Genomic DNA, 23,928 nt, shown 5'->3' on the forward strand with positions numbered 1-23,928 from the left:
ATTGAGTAGGAGTGAAATTTGAAAGAGAGAAATGTAAAGTCTTAACACTTGGGCTCCAAAAATCAGCTTCACAAATACAAGATTAAGGAGGCATGACTGGATCTCAGGGTTCGAGCGTACTGCAAGCTCAAAATTAGTGTGGTCAGCAGTGTGATGAAAGCTAATACAACCTTCAGCTGCATTAAGAGAGCTGTTTGTTGTTCAAGCTGTGTCTGGCTCTTCAAGAGCCCCTCTAGGGTTTTCTTGGCAAAGATAACTGGAATGGTTTGCCATTTCCTTCTCCGGCTCATGTTACAGATGAGGCAACTGAAGCAAACAAGGTTAGGTGACTCACCCAGGGTCACCCAGTTAGTAAGTATCTGAGGCTGAATTTGAACTCAGGAAGATGAGTCCTCCTGAATCCAGGCCCAGTGCTCTATCCACCATGCTACCTAGATGCCCAATAGAGATGTATAGGATCCAGAATAAAGGAGGCAATAGTTCTGTGAGGTATGGCTTGGTCGGTTGGAGTATTGTGTTGAGTTCTGGGCAATATAGTTTAGGAAAGACATTGATAAACTAGAGTGCACCCAGAGAAAGGCAACATGGATGATTAAGGTCTTGGAGTTCGTGCCATATAAGAATCAGTTGAAAGATATGGCAGTATTTGGCCTGAAGAAAAGAAGACGGAAAGAATTAATAATTGAGTTTTTTGTTTTGTTTTGTTTTTTTATAAGCATGTGAAGACTTGTCACATGGAAGAGATTAGACTTTTTCTTCTTTGGGGAAATGTGTTCCACATTCCAAACAACCAACTTACAAACATTTGGGAAATAATCTAATTATGAGTAGGGAACTGTCTTTATTGATTTTTTCAAAGTGGGTTTTTTTCCCTTTTTTAAGTAGGAACCTTCCCTTAACCTATAACCTATCCAGCTACTGCCCCAAGTCTTCCCTCTTGACTGCCAAATTTTTTAAAGAAAGTCTTCCTGATGCCTCAGGTTCCTTACCACTCACTCTGTCTTAGTTGGTTTCCTTCTCCATCTCCACGGAAATTAATCTCTCATTGGTCACGTATACCCTCCTTATCACCGAACCCAGTGGTCTTTCTCAGTCAACAATCTTTTTGTTCTCTCTGACATTTAATGCTATTGACACTCTCCTTCATTTCTTATGAATATTTTTTTCTTCACCTTTTGAGACAGCATTCCCAATACTTTTCTGAACCACCCCTTCCTTCTTTGTCTCTTTTGCTGTCTCTTTTTCCTCTTTCCACCTCCTTAAGCTATTTTTTTTCTACAATGATCTGTTCTCAGCTCTCTTCTTTTCTCTCTCTATACTGTCTCCCTTAGAAATCCTCTTTTACTGTCAGACCTTCATACTTTTGCACAAGTGATTTGCATATGTTTATCATGGGCTCAGAAGTCTGTCCTGACTCTGAAGTTACATCTCCAACAAGCTATTAGGGTATTTCTACCTGAATATTTTACTAGGATCTCAAAATCAGAATGTCTAAAGCCAGAGTTATTATCTCCACCTCCTCAAATCTTCTCATGACTTCATGATTTCTGTCCATCAGAATAATATTCAATTTCCCGTGTTAAAAAAAACCTTCAGATTACCTTTGACTCTTCCCTTTTCCCTCATCTCCAACATCCAATCAGTTGCTAAATCCTATCACTTTTACCTCTGTAATATTTCAATTCTTTAAAGTACTGTGTAAGTGCTAGCAGCTGCCCTCAGCCTGGCTTAGACCTTCCTTACCACCTAGTCAACTAAGTCATCTTGCCTCCTTTTTCTTCCTCTTCAATCCTTCCTAATGGAGTCAGGTCAACAATACATCTGGTCATACCACTCCTCTGCTTAAAACCTTTCATTTGTCTACCTTTTATTGTTGTCTACCTTTCATTGTTGTCTACCAAGTAAAATCCTTATCATGGCAGACAAAGTTCTCTATAAGCTGGGGCCACTCTACTTTTCCAAGCTTGTCTCATACTACTCATTTCTATGTAGAGTGAGCTTTTACCAAATTAGATTGCTTGCCACCCCACGCTCCCATAGGTGCTCTGTGCCTTTTTCATTAGTTCCATTTTTCATATCTCTTTCTATGCCCTGAATGCCCTACCCCTAGGAGTGTGTTGAGTTCAACTCTAATATGTTTGAAAAGTTGATTGTTAAATTTTCACCTAGGAAATAAGCAAACAAATTAGGGCTTGATTTATTTTTTGTTGATTGTCTTGACTTAAGAAAGTGATGGATAAATGTTAATAATGTAGATTAAACTTAAAAGTGTGTCCTGGGTATATTTTTTCCCCCAACATACCCCTGATCCTCCCAGGCAGTAATTATCTCTCCCATTATCTTCTATAGTTGTATTACAGTTGTTTGTAATCATGTTTAGTATTACAGTTGTTTGTAATTATCTCATACCTCATTCTAGATCTTAAGCACCTATGCACTGTGCTAAACAGCTTATAAATATTATCTCATTTGAACTTCACAACAACCGTTTGAGGTAGATGCTATTATTATCCTCATTTTTCAGTTCAGCAAACAGACGTTAAGCAACTTGCCCAGGGTCACACAGCTACTAAGTGTCAGAGTCACATTTGAATTCAGGACGTCAGGCCCAGCACTTTAGTCAATGTGCTGTCTAGATGACTCATGAAAATAGTGCTCTGCAAATAGTCTCTTAATAAATAACTAATTAACATTCATATTAAATTAAGGAACACTGATAATTAAAGTTATTTGCTTTTGAGTGTAGAGACCCTATTCCGCATGAAAGAACTTTATAATCACATAAGAAAGTTTGTCCCATAAATCCTGAAAGAACATTGATTCTATTTCAACTGGATTTGTGCATGCTTTCATCCATTTAAGAAGCCATTTGGGAAGAGCTTCCTCCAATAATGCAGACTGGCACCTTCTCTGCATCTCACAGAGTAGCTTGAGGCATAAGAGGGTAAATGACATACCCAGTGAAGTATAGGGCACAGAGGAGACTTGAACTCAGGACTTTCTGCCTCTCTATCCACTATTCTGTACTGTCTTTCACAGCAAAGACTCTAGCAGTTATGAATCAGTGACATTAAATAATAAATCATTTAAAACTTTGTATACAATTCTGTAGGCAAATATGTGTTGTTGGGGTTTTTTGAATGTGTATATGTAACATGAGGCTGGTTTATCAATATTGAGTTAACTAAACACTTCAAAAAACATGCTCTTTAAAGAGACAGATAACTGTTGTGGCATAAACAGACAGTGAGTTGGTTTTTCTGAAAAAACACTAAGTTGTCTATTCCAGGAAAAGTAGTTTTGGAGGAGACTTCTTTCCCACAGTTTTTCCCCTCCACCTAGTTCATTCTCAAGTCTTTGGATATTCTTCATGGAAACCGTCCATGAGCCTCCTCCTATTCCTTGACCTTAGAGTTGTCCTTTTCACTTCATAAAGGTGAAGTGAAATTGGATTTTCAACTGTGCACTAAGATCTGCCAACTGTCAGTCTGCTTTCCTGAAATTATTTTCAAGTGCTCCTCTAGCTGAAAAAAAATGTTGTTTTTCTTAAGGCCTGCCGAGTACCTTCAGAGGAGATTGGAAGCTCAACAGTATAAGCTGAAAGTGGAAAAACAATTGGTAAGAAAAATGCTAAATTTTGGAAGAAAATCAATGCATCTAACTCAGAGATTTTGCTTTCTGTGCCTTTCTGTGCCTTTTACTTGAATGTAATTTCCCAATTTTTTCCCCTTACAACATCAAAGGCAATTCTACTCCATATTCCATCCCCAAGGGATTAAACATCAGATTTTTCACATCTCTCTTGTCATTTATCCATTGAGAAACTGAAACTAGATGTCTCACATGGCACCATAGAATATCATATTTCCACTGATACACTTTCCTTCTATTCACCACTATTAGCAACTTCTAATATCCCTAAATATTGAGTTTAATTCATGATGAGACTCTTTTTTAGAAGGGAAAGAGCTAAGGGAGAATGTTTTTAAAAAGAAAACTATTTTGCTTTATAGATGATGTTATTAATAGGGCCTTTGTTTCATCAGAAAAAAATATTTTAAAAATAACTATTTTTTATTTTATTATTTGTATTTATTATATTTTGATAGGGTCTTCGTCCATCTTCAGCTGAGCCAAATAACCAATTACAAATGAAGGAAAGAAAGGGAGAACAGTCCAAACTCCAGGATCTACAGTCTAAGAAGAATAAAATTAAACAAGAGGTCAGTCAGTCAACAAGCATATATTAAGTGCCAGGCACTGTGCTAAGCTCTGGGGATACAGAGAAAACACAAACATGCTCTCTGCCCTCAAAGAGCTCATATGTCTCCTCATAATGGAGGAGACAATATGCAAATAACTGTACATATGTGGGGATTAAAATTGTCCGACCCATAATAAAAGAGACTGAGGCAGAGCTGTGAGCCAACCGTGCTTTATTAAAGAATCCATGGTCCTTTCTAATGAAGTAGACCTCAGCTCTTCCTCATGAGTTGAAATACCCCACTTCTTCCAGGGCCTTATTTTTATAATGCTTGATACCAGATTTGATACTTGAACACTCTAGAGAGGCTATACAAAGCACCGAATCCCATTGGTTGATTGACCTTGCTTTGTGGGCCAAAAATGACATGTCATCAGGGGAGTCACAGTTTGGATGAAGCATGGGGCATCTCCACTGATTAAGTGGTCATAAGATGGTTGTACTTGTTCTTGCTGGACAAGAGAGAGTGGTCCAGAGGTACAAAAATAACTGGAAGGACTACCCATGTAATTGAGTCGCCTCTGTCACGCTGGGCTTGGTCACCCTAGCAAAGAAAAATATGGGTGGAGGGTCCCTAGTTAGATTCCTATGATTAAGCAAGTGAGCTTACAACCTGCAATTTAGGGGGCTAATATACTGAACTTATAATCACTACCCCATGGAATCCTATCAAACTGATTAGTACTGATTGGAATAGAGTAGGGGTCCAAATGAATTATTTCTCACATATACAGTATAAATGAAGGTTTTAAAAATGCACATACCTTGCAGATCAATAACCATTACCTATATGTCACCATCATTTATTTTATAAGATGATATCAGTGACAGCATTACTTTCCATGTGAATGGAAGAGGCAGCATGGTGTGGTGGTAAGACTATTAGATTTGAATCACAACACCAGGGCCTAAGTCCTAGTTCTTCTGTGAGATTTTGATCCCCTTTGTTGGAGTGTACGAAGTGTTCAAGGTGGACTAGCACATCTAGCGTGAGGGCTGCCAAGCCTTTTTCAGGGCTGCTCTACCACATTTGGTGTCCACCCAGTACTCAACTCTCACCTGTGGCTCCAAGAAGCTACAGCGTGTACAGTGGTCATACCCTGGTAAAACTGCCTCAGCAGATGGGCTAAACCAGGCTGAGGGTAATTGAGGGCCCTCAAATCTGTCAGTGAGTTAGGAGATTGTTTTCCCCAAGCATGTGAAGACTTCCCCCAGCATAATGGGCAGATAAGAACAATCTGTTCCACCAGCCATAAAGGTGGCTGAAGTAGGCACTGTGGAGCACTCAGAGCTTGGTCAGACATGGAAGACACCAAGATCATCTACTGTGTCCTGGGCCATTGCCAGTAATCCTGAATTTTGTCTTGCCACTGACTTCAGTGACTGTGGAAGAGAGAGTGAGGCTGATGACTTTGTGCAACTCTGCCTCCCTTAAATCCAATTCACCATGTGATATCATCTTCTAAAATGAAGGAGAAACAACAGCTCATTTGTTTAAAAAATAAGGATGAAGAAAAAAAAACCCAGAAGAAAAATGATTGTTTTTTGGTCAGATTAATCATGTAAAATTTCACCGAATATTTCACATTTGCCTTTGGCCCTGAAGGATGAGTTGGATTTGTATCCATGGAAAAATGGGGAGGTATTCCAAGAATGCAGGGCAACATGAACAATTACCTGAAAATTGAAAAGCTTAAGGTGTGTTCTGGGAGTGGTGAGTAGACACTGAGTTATGTTAAGAACCACTTTTACCTTGGTTTCTATATTGATCTGCTCATACCGTCAGAAATAGTTCACCAAAGAGACCAATGAATTCAGCATTGCCATAAGAGGCCATCCAGGTCACAGGCTTGGCCCTGTATGGACTTCTTCTATAAGCTGACTAACCCAGATAAGAAATGTACAATATGGGGCAACAAGCTGTGTATAGTAAAAGCCACAAGTGAGCTATGGAGGCACCATCTTGAGGGAATGTGGCAATGGATCATATTTCTGTACCAACTCCAGGAGCCTTGAGTGTCTTCAAACCCTGAACTATATCCTGAAGCCTTTCCCACCCCTAGTGATTGTAGATTGGTAAGAGGAATACAGAACTCAGGAGATGCTAGACTCTTGGAGGTCACATGAGAAGAATGGCAACAGCATCTTGAGGGAATGTGACAATGCATCCTATTTCACAGCACCTACAGGAGGCTTGAGTACTTTCATACCCTGAACTATAACTACTGAAGCCTTTCCCACCCCTTGCTGATTGTAGATGAGTGAGAGGAATACCCAGCCCCAGAGATGCTGGACTCATGGATGACACTCGTGATGTCGTCGATTTAAGCTAGAAGGGGAGTTGGAAACCATTGAGTCTGATCACCTCATTTTATAGATGAGGAAACTGATGCTGGAAAGTTATAAGTGACTTAGCCAGGTATACAATCTAATCAATGTCTGAGATGAGACAGAGTTTGTGAAACTTTTTAACTCCTCAAAGCATATGTGAAAGTAAACAGCTATAATTAAGGTAGCATGAATGGCAGGCCTCTGTATTAAGCCTGCTGTTTTTGCACATTTGCCTTTTTGGAGTCTCAAAGGTTACATATAGTTGTTCAAATAATGATGTTGTTGTGCTAGGAAAAAACTGAATTCATCACAAGTTTAGTTGTATAATACAAAAATCATAGAACTATCATAGATAAAGTATAAGACAACAGCTAGTTAAGAGTTCAGTCCCATAGAGCTGTGGTCTCCAGAGAGGAATCTAAGACCTACTGAGAGGCTTTGGTATGACCCCAAGGGGTATATCATCAACCAGTGGGAGAGTGGGAAAATGACTTGCATCCCACCTTCTCTTCAATAGCCAATAGTGTGACTTCTCTCCAACAGCCATACCCACACCCAGCAACACTCCCCTACTTCAGTACCTCCTGGGCTGTTCAAGCTCCCAGCTTTCCCTCTATTGTACTGATTATTGTCCCTTAGAGGACTAATAACCTAACTTCAATCTGGACACCAACTGCAGCAGCTACATAGGTCCCATGGGGAAAAAGCCCCCACCTTCCTGGCATATACCATATAACACACTGCACTGCCTTCCATATCACTGGCTGTCTGCCCATCCTCTTCTCCCCTTTTTGTTTTGTGTGACAGAGTGAGTAGCACGGCTGAGCAGGCATTGATGGGTTGCAATCTATATCATGACCTCATTTTATTATTTTTTCCACCAACCTGTCTTCTCTACTGAACTTCCACATTTCTGTTGCGGGTACCACTGTGCGTTCATTCACCCAGGTGTACGATCTCAGCATCATCCTTACTTCCTCATTTTCACTCTCCTCACATATCCAAGCAGCTGCCTAATCTTTTTGTTTCTAACTCCACATTTCTTGCATGTGCTCCCTTTTTTCTACTCACTCAGACACTACCCAGGTTCAGTACCTCATCTCCTCTCACCGAGACTATTAGCAGTGGTCACCTTGCCTTTAGTCTCTCCCCAATCCAATCCATCCTTCAAACACCTGCTAAAATGATTTTCCTAAAATATATGTCTGACCAGGTCACTCCTCTACTCAAGAAACTCCTGGGCTCCCTTTTGCCACAAGGATCAAATATAAGTTCCTCTGTTTGGTGTACAGAGGCCTTACCAACCTAACGCCAGCCTACCTTTCTAGCTTTATTACTTCACCCCTTGCATTTTGTGGTCCAATCAAATTGGCCTTCTAGATGTTCCTTGTATCTCATACAAAAACACAGCTAAGATATCCATAAGCAAATTGAAATTAAAGTATGATGCCTTCTATTAAGGAGAGTTGTGTGAAGAAAGAAAGATCAGATTTATGTTGAAAGCTTCTACTGAGTTGAAATCAGAGACAGTTCACTTTTTAAAAATTGTTTTTGCCTGGTTTATGGTCAATATATATATACAGAGAAACATGACTCCTGCTGAAGAGCTGTTATGGTCACTAACCATTATGACCTATTATTTCTTTGTTGGGTATCTTTTAATAAAAAGTTTGAAAAAAAAAGGAAGAAAGAAGCAAAGAAAAATTCACTGGCTTGGCTAGCTACAGGCCAAGTGAACAGCACACTGGGCCCAGAGCCAGGACTGACCTGTGTTTAAATTCTGCCTCAGGTACTTACTACATTGTATGACCCTGGGCAAGTCACTTAACCTGTCTGCCTCAGCTTCCTAATTTGAGAAATGGGGATAATAATAGCATCTACCTCCCAGGGTTGTTGTGAGGATAAAATGTAAAATTGTATAGTGCCATGCAAGCTTTAAAACTCTACATAAATGCTAGCTATTATCAAAGTAACTGAATAATTTCTAACAACTATTATTTACTTCTGTCCTATGCTCCAGGTCATATATAGCATATTCAATCATATTGCTCCTAAGAATAAAAGGGGGTTTTGTACCATTAATAACATTTAAAACATATTGTTTATTTTATCTTTTCTCCGTCCTTTTTAATTCCTATTTTTGTAGATGACATGTTAACATAATAGTGCATATAATTTATAAATGCATGTAACAAATATTCTCCAGTCCTTCTCTTCCAGAGGCAGGCTGCCTACATCTACCTTTCATGGTTCTAAGGTACACTGAGGGGTTGGGTGGGTATCTCATTTCTCAGCCATCAGCTCTGTGCTGTACTGGCTTTGTTTCCTCTCACTGTTAGGTACCAACAATTAACACCTCAGTTCCATTTAACCACTTAACACCAATTAGCTTTTACAAAGGAATATTTATCTTAAAGAAATAAGAAAGAACAAAAGTACAAACATTTCCCCCTGCTACTTCAGGGGCAGACCCTCTAAGACCCTCTAAATTAAGAACAAACCCACTCTGCCCAGAAACTAAGGTGATATGATCACCTTAGTTTCTGGGCAGAGTGGGTTTGTTCTTAATTTAATTTAGTTTCAACGTAACACTGATCCCACCAAGCTCATACAGAATGCACCATGAGTGCCAGCTGAGTCCTTGTCTCAGGTACTGCTGGGCTGGGTCTTGAAGGTCATTCCTGAAGGTCACCCCTTGTTTTTAAAGGCATTGATGCCAAGCTGGCTGTAAAACCTGCATGTTGGAACACTCACTTTCCTGACTGTTCAAAACTCCCATGGTTGGAGTCCCCATTTCCTTCCTAGAGGGAAAGGAACAAATGCAAAGGCCAAGGGCAGGACTGTTTTACATGGCCACATTTTGGCCCCACTGGGGAGAAGACCCAATACTGCTCCTCTTACAGCATTGTCTCATTCGACACCAGCAGAGGAGCCAAACCAAGAGAAGAGCAACAAAACAGAATGGCTTGACGAGAATGGCCGAGGTTGACTACAGCTCTTTCAGAGATACCTGCAATTCCAACTACCCAGACAATCAGAAAAGGCTTCTCTTTATCATGTGGTTAGCAGACCAGAATCAATTCCAAATGACCCACAGTCGCTCCAAGGCATTTACATTCCATTTCATCATATTCTTTTGGAAGCAGGGGCTTCAGTTTCTCCGCAGAAAGAGACACAATCAGAGGCACCATGGGCACGCAGTAGATTCCTGTTAAAAATAAGTTTACATATACTGGGGTCATGTGCTCCAAAGTGTTTTACTGACGGGGATAGGCATTCAAAAAAGTTTGAGAACACTGATGTAGAGCACCAGGCTTCTCGAATTTCATCTAATGCAAGTCAGTTGTGTGTGTGTGTTTTAAATTTTTTGTGTATTCAAATGGTACTCATCTTCTCAGATGAATCTGGAATCTCATTGATTGTAGAGTCCCTCAAGGATGCAAATTTCAACCAATTTGTACCTGTCCATTCTGTCTGACTCTTCTTTTTTCTATCCATGCCTCCCATAGGTTCACCATGAGGTTCCATTCAATGTGTTAGAGGTCTTCCTCACTTTCTCCTGACGTTGTGACAGTGCCAGTAGAGCATATGGGCTGGTCACTTGTCATTCCTCATCCTTGCCACACAACCAGCCAACCTTCCCTTCCTAACATTTCCTGGATGGTGTCTTTTATTCCTGTTCTTTGATGTTCTTCATTGGTTGTATGTTGCAACTTGTCACCCTTCTCTCATGTGCTTCTCCATGGCCTTTGTGTAATACTCATTCTTAATTCTTCAAAGATAATTGTATTCCGAGCCTCATTGCCATATAGCAAAAGAGAGGGAGAGTTGGTGCATGATTTTTTGTTCACAAATGATTGTGCACTCAATGCAGCCTCTGAGGCTGAGATGCAATAGAGTATGGATTAATTCTCTGTCACTTGTGCTAATTTTGGCCTGACAACGAACACCAAGAAAACAGAAGTTCCACAGAACCATTGGTTATAACAAATGGAGAACTTTTGAATGCTGTCACTCACCTTGGCAGTATACTTTCCAGGGATGTCCAGCTAGATGAGATGACGAGGTTGACAAACACATTGCCAAAGCTAGCTCAGTGTTTGGGAGGCTCTGAAGGAAAGTGTGGGAGAGAATAGGTATTGGTCTGGTACCAGACTGAAGATCTACAGAGACGTTGTGCCAACATCATTGTTGTACGCCTGTGAAACTTGGATGGTATGCCAGCGCTGTGGCAGAAAATTGAACCACTTCCATCTGCATTGTCCTAGGAAGATTCTGAAGATCACTTGGCAAGATCAGGCGTCAGACACTGAGGATATCTCTTGAGTTGAGCTGTCAAGCATTCAAACTCTACTGAAGAAAGTATAACCTCAAAGGACTGGCCATGTAGACAGAATGCCAAATGCACATTTGCCTAAAAGACTATTTATGGAGAACCCACACAAGGCAAGTGCTCATACAGGGGTCAAAGAAGTGGTACAAGGACACTCTCAGGTTCTCTCTGAAAAACTTTAGTATTGATTGTGAAATATGGGAGGTGCTGGCGTAAGACTGCCTAGTATAATGTGTTGTATCAAAGAAGGTGCTGTGCTCTATGAGCAAAGCAGAATTGCAGTAGCACAAAGGAAACACAAGATGTGCAAATCTAGAGACATCTCTATCCCAAGTGTTCGAATGGACAATTTGTGCCTGACCTGTGGTAGAACCTTCTGAGCCCATATTGGAGTGATCAGCCACAGTCAAACATACTGTACCTTGACCCCAACATTGTGATATCATTGGTCTTCCTCTAGTATGAAGGATGAATGACAACAGCTATATAGCAGCACCACTAGAATATTGGTAGTAAAAAAAAAAAAGACCTTTGTTTCCATGGAAACCTTGAGGTAATTAACAAATCTTTGCAATTTCCTGAAGGCAATCCAGCCCGATCTCTTCTTCCTGTTCAACTTAGACCTCAGTTTATTATTTAGCTCCTGCTATCTGTCCCAGGCATACATACTGATGGATGAGTTTTATAGGTTGTGCATTCAAATTCATCTCTTAATCTAGGCCGTAGACGTTCTTTATTCACTTGGTCTTTCCTTTCAAGAGGGTCTGGAATGTTCTAAGACTTGATATGACCAGAACAAAGGAACCTGTAAATAAGAACATCTGGAGGATCTCACCATCCACGAAGAATCTGCTTTAACTTGGGTTCCGTACTAAATCTTCTCCATCAGTAGTGAACACCACTGGCGAATATATATCTCCCTGCTTTGTGTCTCACCTCTTATTTATTATCATCAGAGAGTTGTTAAACAGGTTTATTTCTGAGAAAATAGCAACAACTCCTGACCCATATGCTTACTCTCCTACCTATACAAAACTTTTATGTCATACATAAAGGATGTCTTTGATAAGAGTATTATGGGGAACAAGTAGACTTTTGTATTGGCTAGTCAATGGTACCACATCTTTACCATTTCACACTTGACAAAAAGATGTAGAGAATATTAGATCCCATTGTATCTGTTGTTTGCTGAGTATGAAAAAGTATATGATTTGGTAGAACAAAACATTGCCTTGAAGGCTCTTTTCCAATAATGTGTCTCCCATCCATCTATCAAAATCTTTCCAGGTTCCTTAAATGATATAATAACTTTTGGTGATGTTTAGATTATTTTTGCTAGGTTGTTCACATTAATAACATTCATTTTGCTTAATAGGAATATCGGAAACAGTTAGAGGAAATACGCCAGCAGTACCACAATGACATGAAAGCTATTAGAAGGAAGGTTGGAAGAGGACTTGAGGTAAAAAAAAAAAAGAAAAAAAATCAATTTCTCCCAAAGTGATCATTATTTTTTTCATTTAGAATAAATACATACACTGAATAGCTATCAAAATTAATTATTTCTTTAAAGAAAATGGGGATAAGATTCCCAACAGGAATAGTAATATAACATTTCTTTAGAGAGAAAAACTCTTAATGCACTGAAATTCTCTCAGATAATTGGGGAATACAGCAAAATCACTGTTGATTATAATCATCAGTTGGTCTAAAAAAGTTTATCTTGAGAGCCTACACACTGCATGGTAGAGTGAAAAGATAGACCTAGTTTTGACACTCACCTATGACATTAAATAACTGTGTGACCATGGATAAATAAATGCTTGCTGATTGAATGATCTGTAAAATGGGAATAATACTTGCATTACCATCTACCTCATTATGTTGTGAGTAAAGAACTATGTCAACATTAAGGTCCTATATAAATATAAGCTATGACTAGTAGGCCCTTTTTGGTATTCTGACTTTTATCAGGGAACTTACTGAATTTTTACAGTCTGGATTCAGAATTAATCATGAATGTTTTGTGTTAAAGGAGGATTCAAATGTAAATCACAAGACTTATGTCGTGAAGCAGAAAAACACATATGCTCACCAGGATGAACCTAAGGAGGTAGGAGAACCAGTACAGGTACTGATGTCTGTGAATTGAGTTTTATTGTAAAGTTCCCATGAAGATTTCCTCTTAATATACAAGATCAGCTCCTTGAAAGTTATATGTTAGTTTCTTAGCTACATAAAACCAGTCATTGAGATCTTATAGTAAGGAAACCAACTATTTAATATATTGCATTTTTTATGAGTGGAAATCTCAGTTGCCCCCAGAGGGACACCTCTCACAATGCCTTGTATACCATGGGTGCTTAAAAAGATTGCATTAAATTCATTTGAATTATGTTCCTTTATTATATAATACTTATTTGTATACACATTTCCTCCCTTCTTCCATTTGATCATAAGCTTCTCAAAAACAGGCAAAGTGTCATATTTGTCTTTCTACCCCAGTGCATTACACAGTACCCTGCCCATAGTAGATGCCTAATAAATGTTTTAATGTTTTTATTTGAACTGAAATGAATTAGGACTTATTTTCAGAAATACATTTTAAAACGATCAGGTTTTGGTCACACGTCTCTCTGTCTCTCAATTTTCCCTTGACATAATTTTCTAGTTATGTATTTCTAGTTATATATATATGGTATTTTTCAGGATCTATCCTCTAGGACTTGATCTTGCCAAGCAGAGAGATATGGTTGCCAAACACAACATAAGATTAGACTATAAACTCACTTATAAAATGTTATGGGAAAAAATTGCTGGAAGTTTATAAACAGTATCACCTCATAAAATAATGACAACCAGTGGAGGGAAAAACAAAGTTGTAGAAGGCTTGGCTAGAGGCATAACTAAACAAAATCATCATGGAGGCATTATAAAGGAAACTGGAAGGAGGATATCACATGGAAGAAAAAGGAAAATGATCTGTAAGGATTTTGAAAACAAATCCATTTCTCCATTAATGAAAGTGGAGCCACCCATCACACTTGGACTCCAAAGGCTCTAGTGTGCTGCCTTAGAGTTTGATGGAATTTAGGAAAACAAATATGGGAAAAGCTGATGGATTAACCAAGTATAATGAGTGAAACTCTGTGCTGGAGGCAGTGCAATTTTGAGGGTGTTAAAAGTTTGATTTTCAAGGTATCTGAAAAAATAGAGGGATCCCAAAGGCTTTGGTGAGGAAGAGAGAAAACTTGGACCTTATTGTTACTTTTTTTAAAAGACTACCAGGACAAGTTTTAGTAACTACCAAACCATATGTCTATGTTTCCATCTCTGTAAAATCTTTATTAAAATAATGTACACAAGTATCAAAGGAATTGTGATGAAGGTATGTGTGAGAAGAGAAGGGACAAGCAAATGTTATTCTTCAACAGGTCACATCTTCACAGTCACACAATTAAATGAGAGGTAGGGAGGGAGGAAATAAGATCTTGCTGAGCTTATAATTTGCGTGTTGATTTGGCAGAATAAAATGTTTCCAAAGGCTGCACCGTTGGGCGTTTCCCATGTGTATTTTTAAATCTACTAGATTATTTTTATAAAGATTTTATGGAAATGGGAAAGTAGAGCAATCTCAGCTATGTCTTACAAGAAGTATTGTATGATTTAAAAATATGCATAAGAGACATGAACAGGAGGGCCTCCAGAGACATTTTGTTCTGCCAAATCAAAGGCTTGTTTTATACTTGACAAGTAATAAGCACAGCGAGATTTTGTTTTCTCCTCAACTTTCAATCAGTTTTGTGACTGTGAAGATGTGACCTGTTAGAGAGTATCATCAGTGAAAGCCTGTTGCTTTGCCTCTCACACATACCTTCATCTAGGTGCCTTCGGTGCACGTGTGTAGACTAACAACCCTTTGAGGCAAAAAACAAGGAGATTCATGCTTGCCAAAGCTGGGGCCACTATAATGGAGGATTTCTAGTGCCTGGCAGAAAAAGGGAAAAGGAATTTCCTAAGGATGGTGAAGTCCTCCAGTTGCTTCTGTTTGCAAATAACGGGCCAATTGCATTGAGCCTTGGAACACTGCAGATCTCTGTGCGATCCATCATCGCTTTGAACTGTTTGACCACACAGAAAGAAATATGTGGATGAAGAATGCCTATTGTTCAGGCATGGGGGACCTGCAATCTTGAGGCAACATGTGGCGCTCTAGGTCCTCAAGTGCGGCCCTTTGACTGAATACAAATTTCGTAGAACATTCTGTTTGGATTCAGTCAAAGGGCCACAATTGAGGACCTAGAGGGCCATATGTGGCCTCAAGACTGCAGGTTTCCCACCCCTGCTAGATTTTTAAGAGGCAGCTAGGTGGCACAGTGGATACAGTGCTGGGTCTGGAGTCTGAAAGACCTGAGTTTAAATTTGGCCTCAGATATTTGCTAGCTATGTGATACTGACCAAGTCACCTAACTTTTGTTTGCCTCAGTTTCTTCAACTGTAAAAAATGGGGATGAGTTGTTGTGAGGATCAAATGAGATAGTATTTGTTAAGTGTGGAGTGTAGTACCTGGAACATAGTAGGCATTTAAATGCCTGTTTCCTTCCTTTGTGTGTAGCTGGCTGTACAATCTATGGAAGTAGTCCATCAGTACCTGTATCATGGGTAGACACTGCTGAGAAGCAAAGAACTGAGTCCTACAGTGAACTGAAAGAAGAGAAAAGGATGGATTGCATTTATGAAATTATTCATTGTTTATAATGACCCCGTGCTTCTCTCTGAAACAAAGGCTTATCTTTCTAACAGTACTTTCTAACTCCAGTGATGTTAAATTGTATCAAGCTTGTAGTTCCAGGAGTCTCTGAAGAATTAAAGTTGCAGGTTACCCAAAGGGCAATGAAAGGAGGATATGGGTATATGAGCTGGCTATGACATAGAATATTGAAGGATTGAATAGGAAGAGTGCTGTCATGGATGTCATCAGAGAGAGATCTGTGACTGGAAAAGGAGATGGATTGCTTGTGTAGTAAGGTTGAAGGATAACTGATAGGCAGAGTCTGTGTCCTATTGGCGTCCATGCAACATCAGGATGTCTAGATGGAGGTCTCCAGAATACTGGATGACCTTCTTATAGAAGATTTAGAGCAAGGAGGGCATGGACAAGAGTTGCCATGATGAGTTGCAAAGTGGACCATTGAATAGAGTGTTAATATTGATGAGATCATAGATCCAAGGAAGCAATGAAATATTTCCCAATATCTTGTATATAGAACATCTTAAAAAGAGCCATAATCACTCAAAAGAATTTGACCTAATGATCCACACAGGAGAAAACAAATGGATGAAAAATCCCTCTCCTCTATACTATGATAGGCAATCATATACATAGCCAACCAAGCTGGTTTATCAACGTGTTTATCTTGGACAAAGGCAACAGGCTGGACAATATGTTAGGTTCAGGACTAAACTGGATGAGGGAGAAAGGGTTGATTTGAATCTGATAAACTGAGCAGCAGGTGAGGTGTCCTGAAGCTGCTTCCTGTTAAAGGGTCCCCTGACTTTGTCTTTTTTTAATTTTTTTTTATTTTTAGGCCATTGGAGTTAAGTGACTTGCCCAGGGTCACACAGCTAGTAAGTGTCAAGTGTTTGGTCTGAGGCCAGATTTGAACTCAGGTCCTTCTGACTTCAGGGCTGATGCTCTATCCACTGTGCCACCTAGCTGCCCCTCGACCTTGTCTTTTTGATCCTGAAACAAAAATCCATGTTTTTAAACTAGCAATTACTCTAATCATTTCTGAAGTCCTACTCTAATGCCTCATTATGGTGTGGAGGTGATGCTAGGTTTTTGAAAGCTGTGGCAGCAGGATGGAAATTCAAGCAGGTTCAACCATACTCAAAAGGATTTGAGTATTGCACTGGAAACAGACTGACTTGACTTTTCTGAGAACTAGCATAGCTAAACCAGAGAAGGCTCATCACTAGTAGGCTAGCTGTTTGGTGATGAATTCACTGGACATGGCAAACATGCAGAAGAAAAATACTAAAAACTACTAAAATGGCCTTCACTCCTGTGTAGCCCTCTTTTATTTCTGCAGTGAGATTGCAGGGTAGCAGAAAAGGGGCAGAGACCTCTCTGTAATCAATCACATAGTTTTTAGATCATCTACAAACTTTTAACTTTCCTACTAGAACTTCAAAGGTGAGATCCTTATGTAATCACCATGGAGCTTAGTAAATACTTTTGAATGAATGAATGAGTGAACATACTACTGAAGGAACTCAACTGTCAATCTTGACACTCTTGTTGAAAACAAAACCAGAAGAGAAAAAAGGTGCAGCTCAGTGGAGGGATAGCTCACAAGGCATCCTTGGAGAGGCAAGTAAAGGAATTGATGGAGTGGACATTGGAAACACCATACTTGGATTCTGACATCACAGTGCCAAATGTGCTGATAGAGGAGGTAGGCATAGCATGGAGAGCAGAGATAGGAAATGCAGCTGGATTAGGTCAATAGACCTGTACTGGAAGCCACACAGTTGTAATGGTGCTGAAGGAATGGTTAACATGATAGTTGAGGTAGGGCAAGATACAAATTGCATGGGGAAAAATCCAATACTTTATTAATACTGAAGAAAAATGGAGACTTATTAAAATTCCAATAACTATTGGCCTTTATAATGACTTTCCCACCTGTATACAATTTTATGAGGATTGTTTACACTCACATCCAAGGCATTATCCATGAGGGTATTAGCGGGGAATATGCAGGCTTTTGCAAGCGGTATTTCACAGTAGACCACGTCTTTACAATTACATAATTGACTAAAAATTCAGAGGATACAGAATCCCACTGTGGTTTTTGTTGATCATAAATAGCATTTATTTGGTAGAGCAAAATGCTACCTTAAAGTTCCCTTTCAACAAGAGAGTTGGAAGTACACCAATGTATACATCAAAATTACTCAAGATTCCTTCAAAGACACAATAGCAGAGATAAACTTGTTCACCATATCTCTGATCATTAATATTAGGTGAGGCATAAAACAGGGAGACAAATATGTGCCAAAAGTATTTACCACTGTCCTTGAGGAAATCCAGTGTAGTGTCTGTATTGAAGGATTCCCTTTAGATGGTGAGGTACTCTAGTTGTTTCTGTCTGTGGAAGACATTTGATATAATTGCAATTACATCAAGCCATGGAACACTGCAGAGCCTTCTGGATGAGATCTATAACCGCTTAAAAGAAATTGGTCTAACCATCCACACTGAAAAAAAGAAGTGGATGAAAAATGCCTGTTGTCTAGACATTGACATGCTGTTAAATGAACATCATGCAGAGCTTTCCCATTGATGTATATATGTTTGTCACATATATGTATATGCATACATGTGTGTATATGTATATACATGCATGTATGTGTATACACATATACAGATGCTGCAGCTGAGAAATTCTTTGGGTCTAGAATCAAATAGGAAAAGGAGAACAGACTGGATAACCTACTATGTGCTAGGAGGCAGCTAGGTGGCTCAGAGTACTGGGCTTGGAGTCAGGAAGACCTGAATCTAAATCTGGCCTCTGACACTTACTAGCTTTGTGATGCTGGGCAAGTCACTTAACTATTGTTTGTCTTAATCCACTGGAGAAGGAAATGGCAAACCACTCTAGTATCTTTGCCAAGAAAATCCTGTACAGTCATGAAGAGTCAGATGTGACTGAGCGACTAAATAGCACGTGCCAGGCTCCGTTCTAAGTGCGTGCTTTAAAAATATCTCATTTGATTGTCACAGATCCATTTGAGAATTTTAATATTCTTCCAATGATCTTTCATAGGTGCAAATGATAGAATATCACATCCTCCATCACATCCAGAGGTGTGTGCGGGGCATAAACAGGCTGAAGAATGTTACCACTATCACTCAGACACAAGACATGTTGAAAAAGATAATCATCCTAGAGTTGTTTGACCAAAAAAAGAGGGGCTATGCTGGTCAGGTAGTGAGAGAGAAGTGTTGCTTAGAGATATACAAAAAGCATTAGAAGAAGACCACCTGACCATTGGCTAGACTCCCTGTGAAGGATTTATGGGAAGATATATTTAGGAATCCTGTACCAGCAGTGTCAATCTCAAACAGAAACCAGGGTCACTAAACACATAAAGATCTCTGTGGTGACATATTGATTTCTATTATTGTTCAGTCATTTTTAAATCATGTGAGACTCTTCATGACTCCATTTGGGGTTTTCTTGGCAAAGATACTGGAAGGGTTTGCCATTTCCTTCTCCAGCTTATTTTACAGATGAGGAAACTGAGACAAAGAGAGTTAAGTGACTTGCCCAGAGTCACACAACTAATAAGTGTCTGAAACTGAATTTGAACTCAGGAAGATGAATCTTCTTGACTCCAGGCCCAGCCCACTATCTATTGAGCCACCTTGCTGCCCCAGAGGGTTTAAATATTGTCTATAAAATCATAGATCCATTGAAGTTTTCAAGAAACCTCTCCTAGTAACCCAGAATTAACTGAACTCAATGCAGAAATTGGCTCAGGTGATTCTTGAGGGAAAGAAGGAAAAAGGAAATTAGTTTTATACAATAGTGTGGGTATTATGTTTAATGCATTAGTGTGTATATTTGTAAAGAGAATTGTATTTTAAATACACCAAGAAAGCTTTCTTTTTAACTGAACCCTCCAGTGAATGTTTTGTGAAGAAAAGAATCATGCCCTATATTTCTGTTTTATAAATTCTCATTTTCATTTATTGCTTTCATTAAACTGTGCCACATCTATATAATGGAAAGCTTTTTAAAAGACAAGGGATTAGCAGTATCAGATTACAGACCTTTGTACAGGAAAAGCTAGAGTGGCTTATTCATGGTTCTGCATGAAGTCCCCAAACAGAGTAACAGATGTTGACAGCACTTAGAGGCACAAATGGGCAATAAATCACTTTCAAGAGACACTGTTTGCAAGGGGATTGACAATTGGATTCAGTCTGAAAGCCAGTTCATTTTAGAAGTGCGTTATAGTTTTAGGGCTTGTGTGTATACAATCGGCTTTTAAAATCCTCTTATTTTCTCTGCCCTTTCAGGACATTGAAAGAAAATTGGAACAAATTAGGCTGCAGAGCAAACAGGAAAGAAAAATGCTGGAACAGAAATACAAGGTTAAGGTAATTGGCATTATCTTTTTTTGACCCTGGGCCTCCATCTTTACGGCTTGGTTTACTTACAGGTTTGTTTAACCATGTTATTATGGAGTCATCTCAGAGTTTGAAAGTACCTCTGAACTGTTCTCTCTCAAAGAGAATTGCCCTCCAGTGGTGGGGAACCTGCAGCCTTAAGGCCACATATGGCCTTCTAGGTCCTTGGGTACAGCCTTTTGACTGAGTCCAAGCTTTACAGAATAAATCCTTTTATTAAGGGGATCTGTTCTGTGAAGTTTGGATTCAGTCAAAGGACCACACTTGAGGACCTAGATGGCCACATATAGCCATGAGGCCACAGGTTCCCCACCCCTAGAACCATCTAGGGAATTTCAATGGAATATTAAAAAATAAAGAGATTTTTAAATTTTTTTTTAATTTTAGGGAGGAGTAAAGTTTGAAATAAATCTGAACAAATGTATTATTGATGAAAACAACAAGCAAGGGGAGGAGGTATGGCTTTAATTATTATGCATTTCTGTTTTGCATCTGTTAATCTTTTTTTTTTAATTTTTAGGCAATTGGGGTTAAGTCACTTGCCCAGGGTCACACAGATAGTAGGAGAACACTGTGCACAGTAACACTAACATTGTGCCAGGATTGACTATGATAGACTTAGGTCTTCTCAGCAATTCAGTGATCCAAGACAATTCCAAAAGACTCATGATGGAAAGTGCTATCCACATCCAGAGAAAGAACTGTGGAGTCTGAATGCAGATTGAAGCGTACTATTTTTCTTTTTCTTTATTTTTCCATGATTTTTTCCCTTTTGCAAACTGTTTCTTCTTTCACAACATGACTAATATGGAAATAGTTTTTTTTTAAATGATTATACCAAATTATTTGGGGATCCCGTCAAATTCTGGGATTCTGCAACAGAAATATCACCTCTTATCCCAAACAGATTCAGTCATCACTTGATGACCTAGAAGGCCACATTTGGCCTCAAGGCAGCAGTTGCCCACCTCTGTCCTGGGTAAATAAATGGATAAATAATATAAACTGAAAAGAACAGTTTTTATGTCATCCAATTCAACAGATATTTATTTTTTCCATGTGTCTTCCATATAAGGGACTATGCTAGGTGTGAGGAATAAAAAAGCAAAAACAGAATGGTCCTGTCTTCAAGGAAATTACATTTCACTGAAGAGATTAACATGAATACTCATATGTATAACATAGGGTAGAGAAGGAAGGGGGAAAAGGAGAAAATCCAATAAAGAAATCTAGGAACATGTGAGGAGGGAGAAACTACTAATAGCTAGAGGGATCAGGAAAGACTTCACAAAACAAAGTTTCTGAAGAGAACCTTTAAGGAAAGTAAGTGACCTGAAACTGAGATGTGAAGGAAGTGCATTCCAGGTCTGGGAGATGGCTAGTGGAAATGCAGAGAGATAAGAGGCAATGTGTTAAATTCAGAGATGATCTGTTGAGGGGAAAAATGTAAAACAAAGCTAAAGAGGTTAATTGGAACCAGATTCCGGGTGGTCATAATTGCTAGTCTAAGGAGTTTGTATTTTATCCTAGGAGCAATGAAAGCCACTTAAGATTTTTGAGTAGGGGATTGTTATGTTCAGCTATCTGCCTTTGGCAATTGGATTAGAGGAGGGATTGGGGTGTTATAGGGATATCAGTTAGTAGACTATTATAACAGTCCAGGTGAGAGATGAAGAGGGCCTGCACTAGGGTAGTAGCCACGTGAGTGGAGAGAAGGGAATGAATACAAGAAATATTAATACAGACCTAAATAGGAGGACTTGTCAATTGATGAAGGCTGTTTAGGAGACCACTTACCACAACTACTAACAAGCAGCAAATACCTTAGCATTCCCTAGTTTAATCTTAGGATGGGAAATTTAAGTATTTCTATTTTGACTTATGAGCTATGGGATGCTGACCAGGCTGCTCAGACTCTCTGGCCTTTGAGGTTCTCGTTTGTAAATTGTAGATAATAACACATGACAAGCTTTATAAGATTGTTGTTGAGGAAAACACTTTATAAACCATAACACCTTCTATAAATGTGAGTTTTGATAATTATTCATTGTGAACCTTCAGTAAGTATTTACCATTGCTTATACCACTGCAGCCCTCCTAATTAGTCACCCTTGCCTCAAGTCTCTCCTCTCTCCAGTCCTTCTTCCATGTAGCTGAAGAAGAGATATTCTTAACACCCAGGTCCAACCTATCACTCCTCAGCTTAGTAAATTCCAGTGGTCCTCCATTACCTCTAACATCAGATGTTACCTGGCCCCAACCTCCCTTTCCAAGTTTTTTATTTGCTATTTCTTTCTACCCTCCTTGGGATACCTTGCTGTTCCTTAGACAGGGAACTCCCTCTCATGTCTCCTGGCCTTTGTACTGGAGCCCCCATGCCTAGCATGCCATCCCTCCTCACTGCCACCCCTTAGAAATTTCCTAGTTGCCTTCAAAGCTCAGCTCAAACTTTACTTTCCTCATAAATCCTCATTACTCCCCCAGTTGCTAATGATTTGCTCTGTAAAAATATCTATCTATCTGAGTTTATTTTATTATACTTTGTACATACATATATACATACTGTGAACCATTTTTGAGCCCCTCATCACCTGAGAAAGGCCTAAAACCTGGATTGGCCAAATAGGAGAGACATTTTGGCCCACTCTGAGCTTAACCTACCATAATGCTTTGCATGCTCTGACATAACAGACATGCTTTGCTTTGCTCTCTGAGTGAACTCAAAATGCTCCTTCCTGTATCAGCAACTAGGAGGCAGATGAAACTGATCAGGAGCATTCTTCTGTTCATGACTGTCCAGGGTAGGATGCCTTGAACCAGACACTATCTTGAATAATGGGACTTTTTCTTTATCTTGGTATTTTATGGACACATGTTATGCCATGCTTATATATATATGTATGTATATATACACACACATATCGTCATGTTAATAACAAAAGAAACATAGACATCCTGGATCTATAATTTCAATTGATACCTTGACATTCTCTTATCTTATTGTATTCACAATCTATCCAATTAAGAAACTAGTTTCTCATATTATAGTTAATACATACGGAGATTATAATTTTGGCTGACATAGGCATCCTGAGCGAGGAAGGGAGGGAGGGGTGAGAGGAAATTACTCTGAAGATATAAGGTCCCCTTTGTCTATCTGTCCTTTGGCTCATTTTCTACAATGAACTCCCATGCATATCTCTATACGCATATTCTGCTAGCTTTGAGAGAAATAAACATGTACATGCAGCCTCATTTTGTTTGTCTTTCTTAGAATAAACTCAGAAATGGTTGACAATACACACATACATACATACACACATGTGTGTATATATATGTGTGTATGTGTATATGTGTGTGTGTACATGTGTATATATACATACACATGTACACACACACACACACACACACACATATATATATGTATTCTCCCCGTTAGACTTTAAACTTATCTAAGGGAAATTCTATTTCATTTTTGTCTCTCTTGTCTCTAATTGTTTTAGCACAGTGTCTGGCACATAGTAAGCATTTAATTAATGCTTATTGACTGATTGATACTTACTGTGTGCCTATTATACCTAGTGATATGATGGGGAATTCACAAATATTTTTCTGAATATTTGTTCTGTTTCTCATTAAACACTGGTTTTCTTTCAGGAAATAGATGTCCTGAATGAAACTTTGCCTTTTGAGGATGGTATGAAACTTAAGGAAAAGCAGCTTATGAATGAACACGAAGATGAGACAGACCAAGCTTTGGAAAAAATATATTGTCCAGAAGCAGGTATTTTTTTTTTT

General features: G+C 39.0%; 1 protein-coding gene across 1 annotated transcript in view; it reads left to right on the forward strand.

Moving 5' to 3' along the window:
* Positions 1–23,928, forward strand: part of NEK5 (NIMA related kinase 5) — a 75,860-nt gene that overhangs the window by 47,472 nt on the left and 4,460 nt on the right. The window contains exons 12-18 of the mRNA XM_027856913.1: positions 3,552–3,618; positions 4,110–4,223; positions 12,304–12,390; positions 12,964–13,041; positions 20,020–20,100; positions 20,518–20,586; positions 23,788–23,914. Of these exons, the coding sequence (XP_027712714.1) occupies positions 3,552–3,618; positions 4,110–4,223; positions 12,304–12,390; positions 12,964–13,041; positions 20,020–20,100; positions 20,518–20,586; positions 23,788–23,914 (623 nt within the window). The remainder of the gene's footprint in view (positions 1–3,551; positions 3,619–4,109; positions 4,224–12,303; positions 12,391–12,963; positions 13,042–20,019; positions 20,101–20,517; positions 20,587–23,787; positions 23,915–23,928) is intronic.

This window comes from Vombatus ursinus, unplaced genomic scaffold, assembly GCF_900497805.2.
Source record: "Vombatus ursinus unplaced genomic scaffold, bare-nosed wombat genome assembly UNPS02011700.1, whole genome shotgun sequence".
NCBI classification, from domain to species: domain Eukaryota; kingdom Metazoa; phylum Chordata; class Mammalia; order Diprotodontia; family Vombatidae; genus Vombatus; species Vombatus ursinus.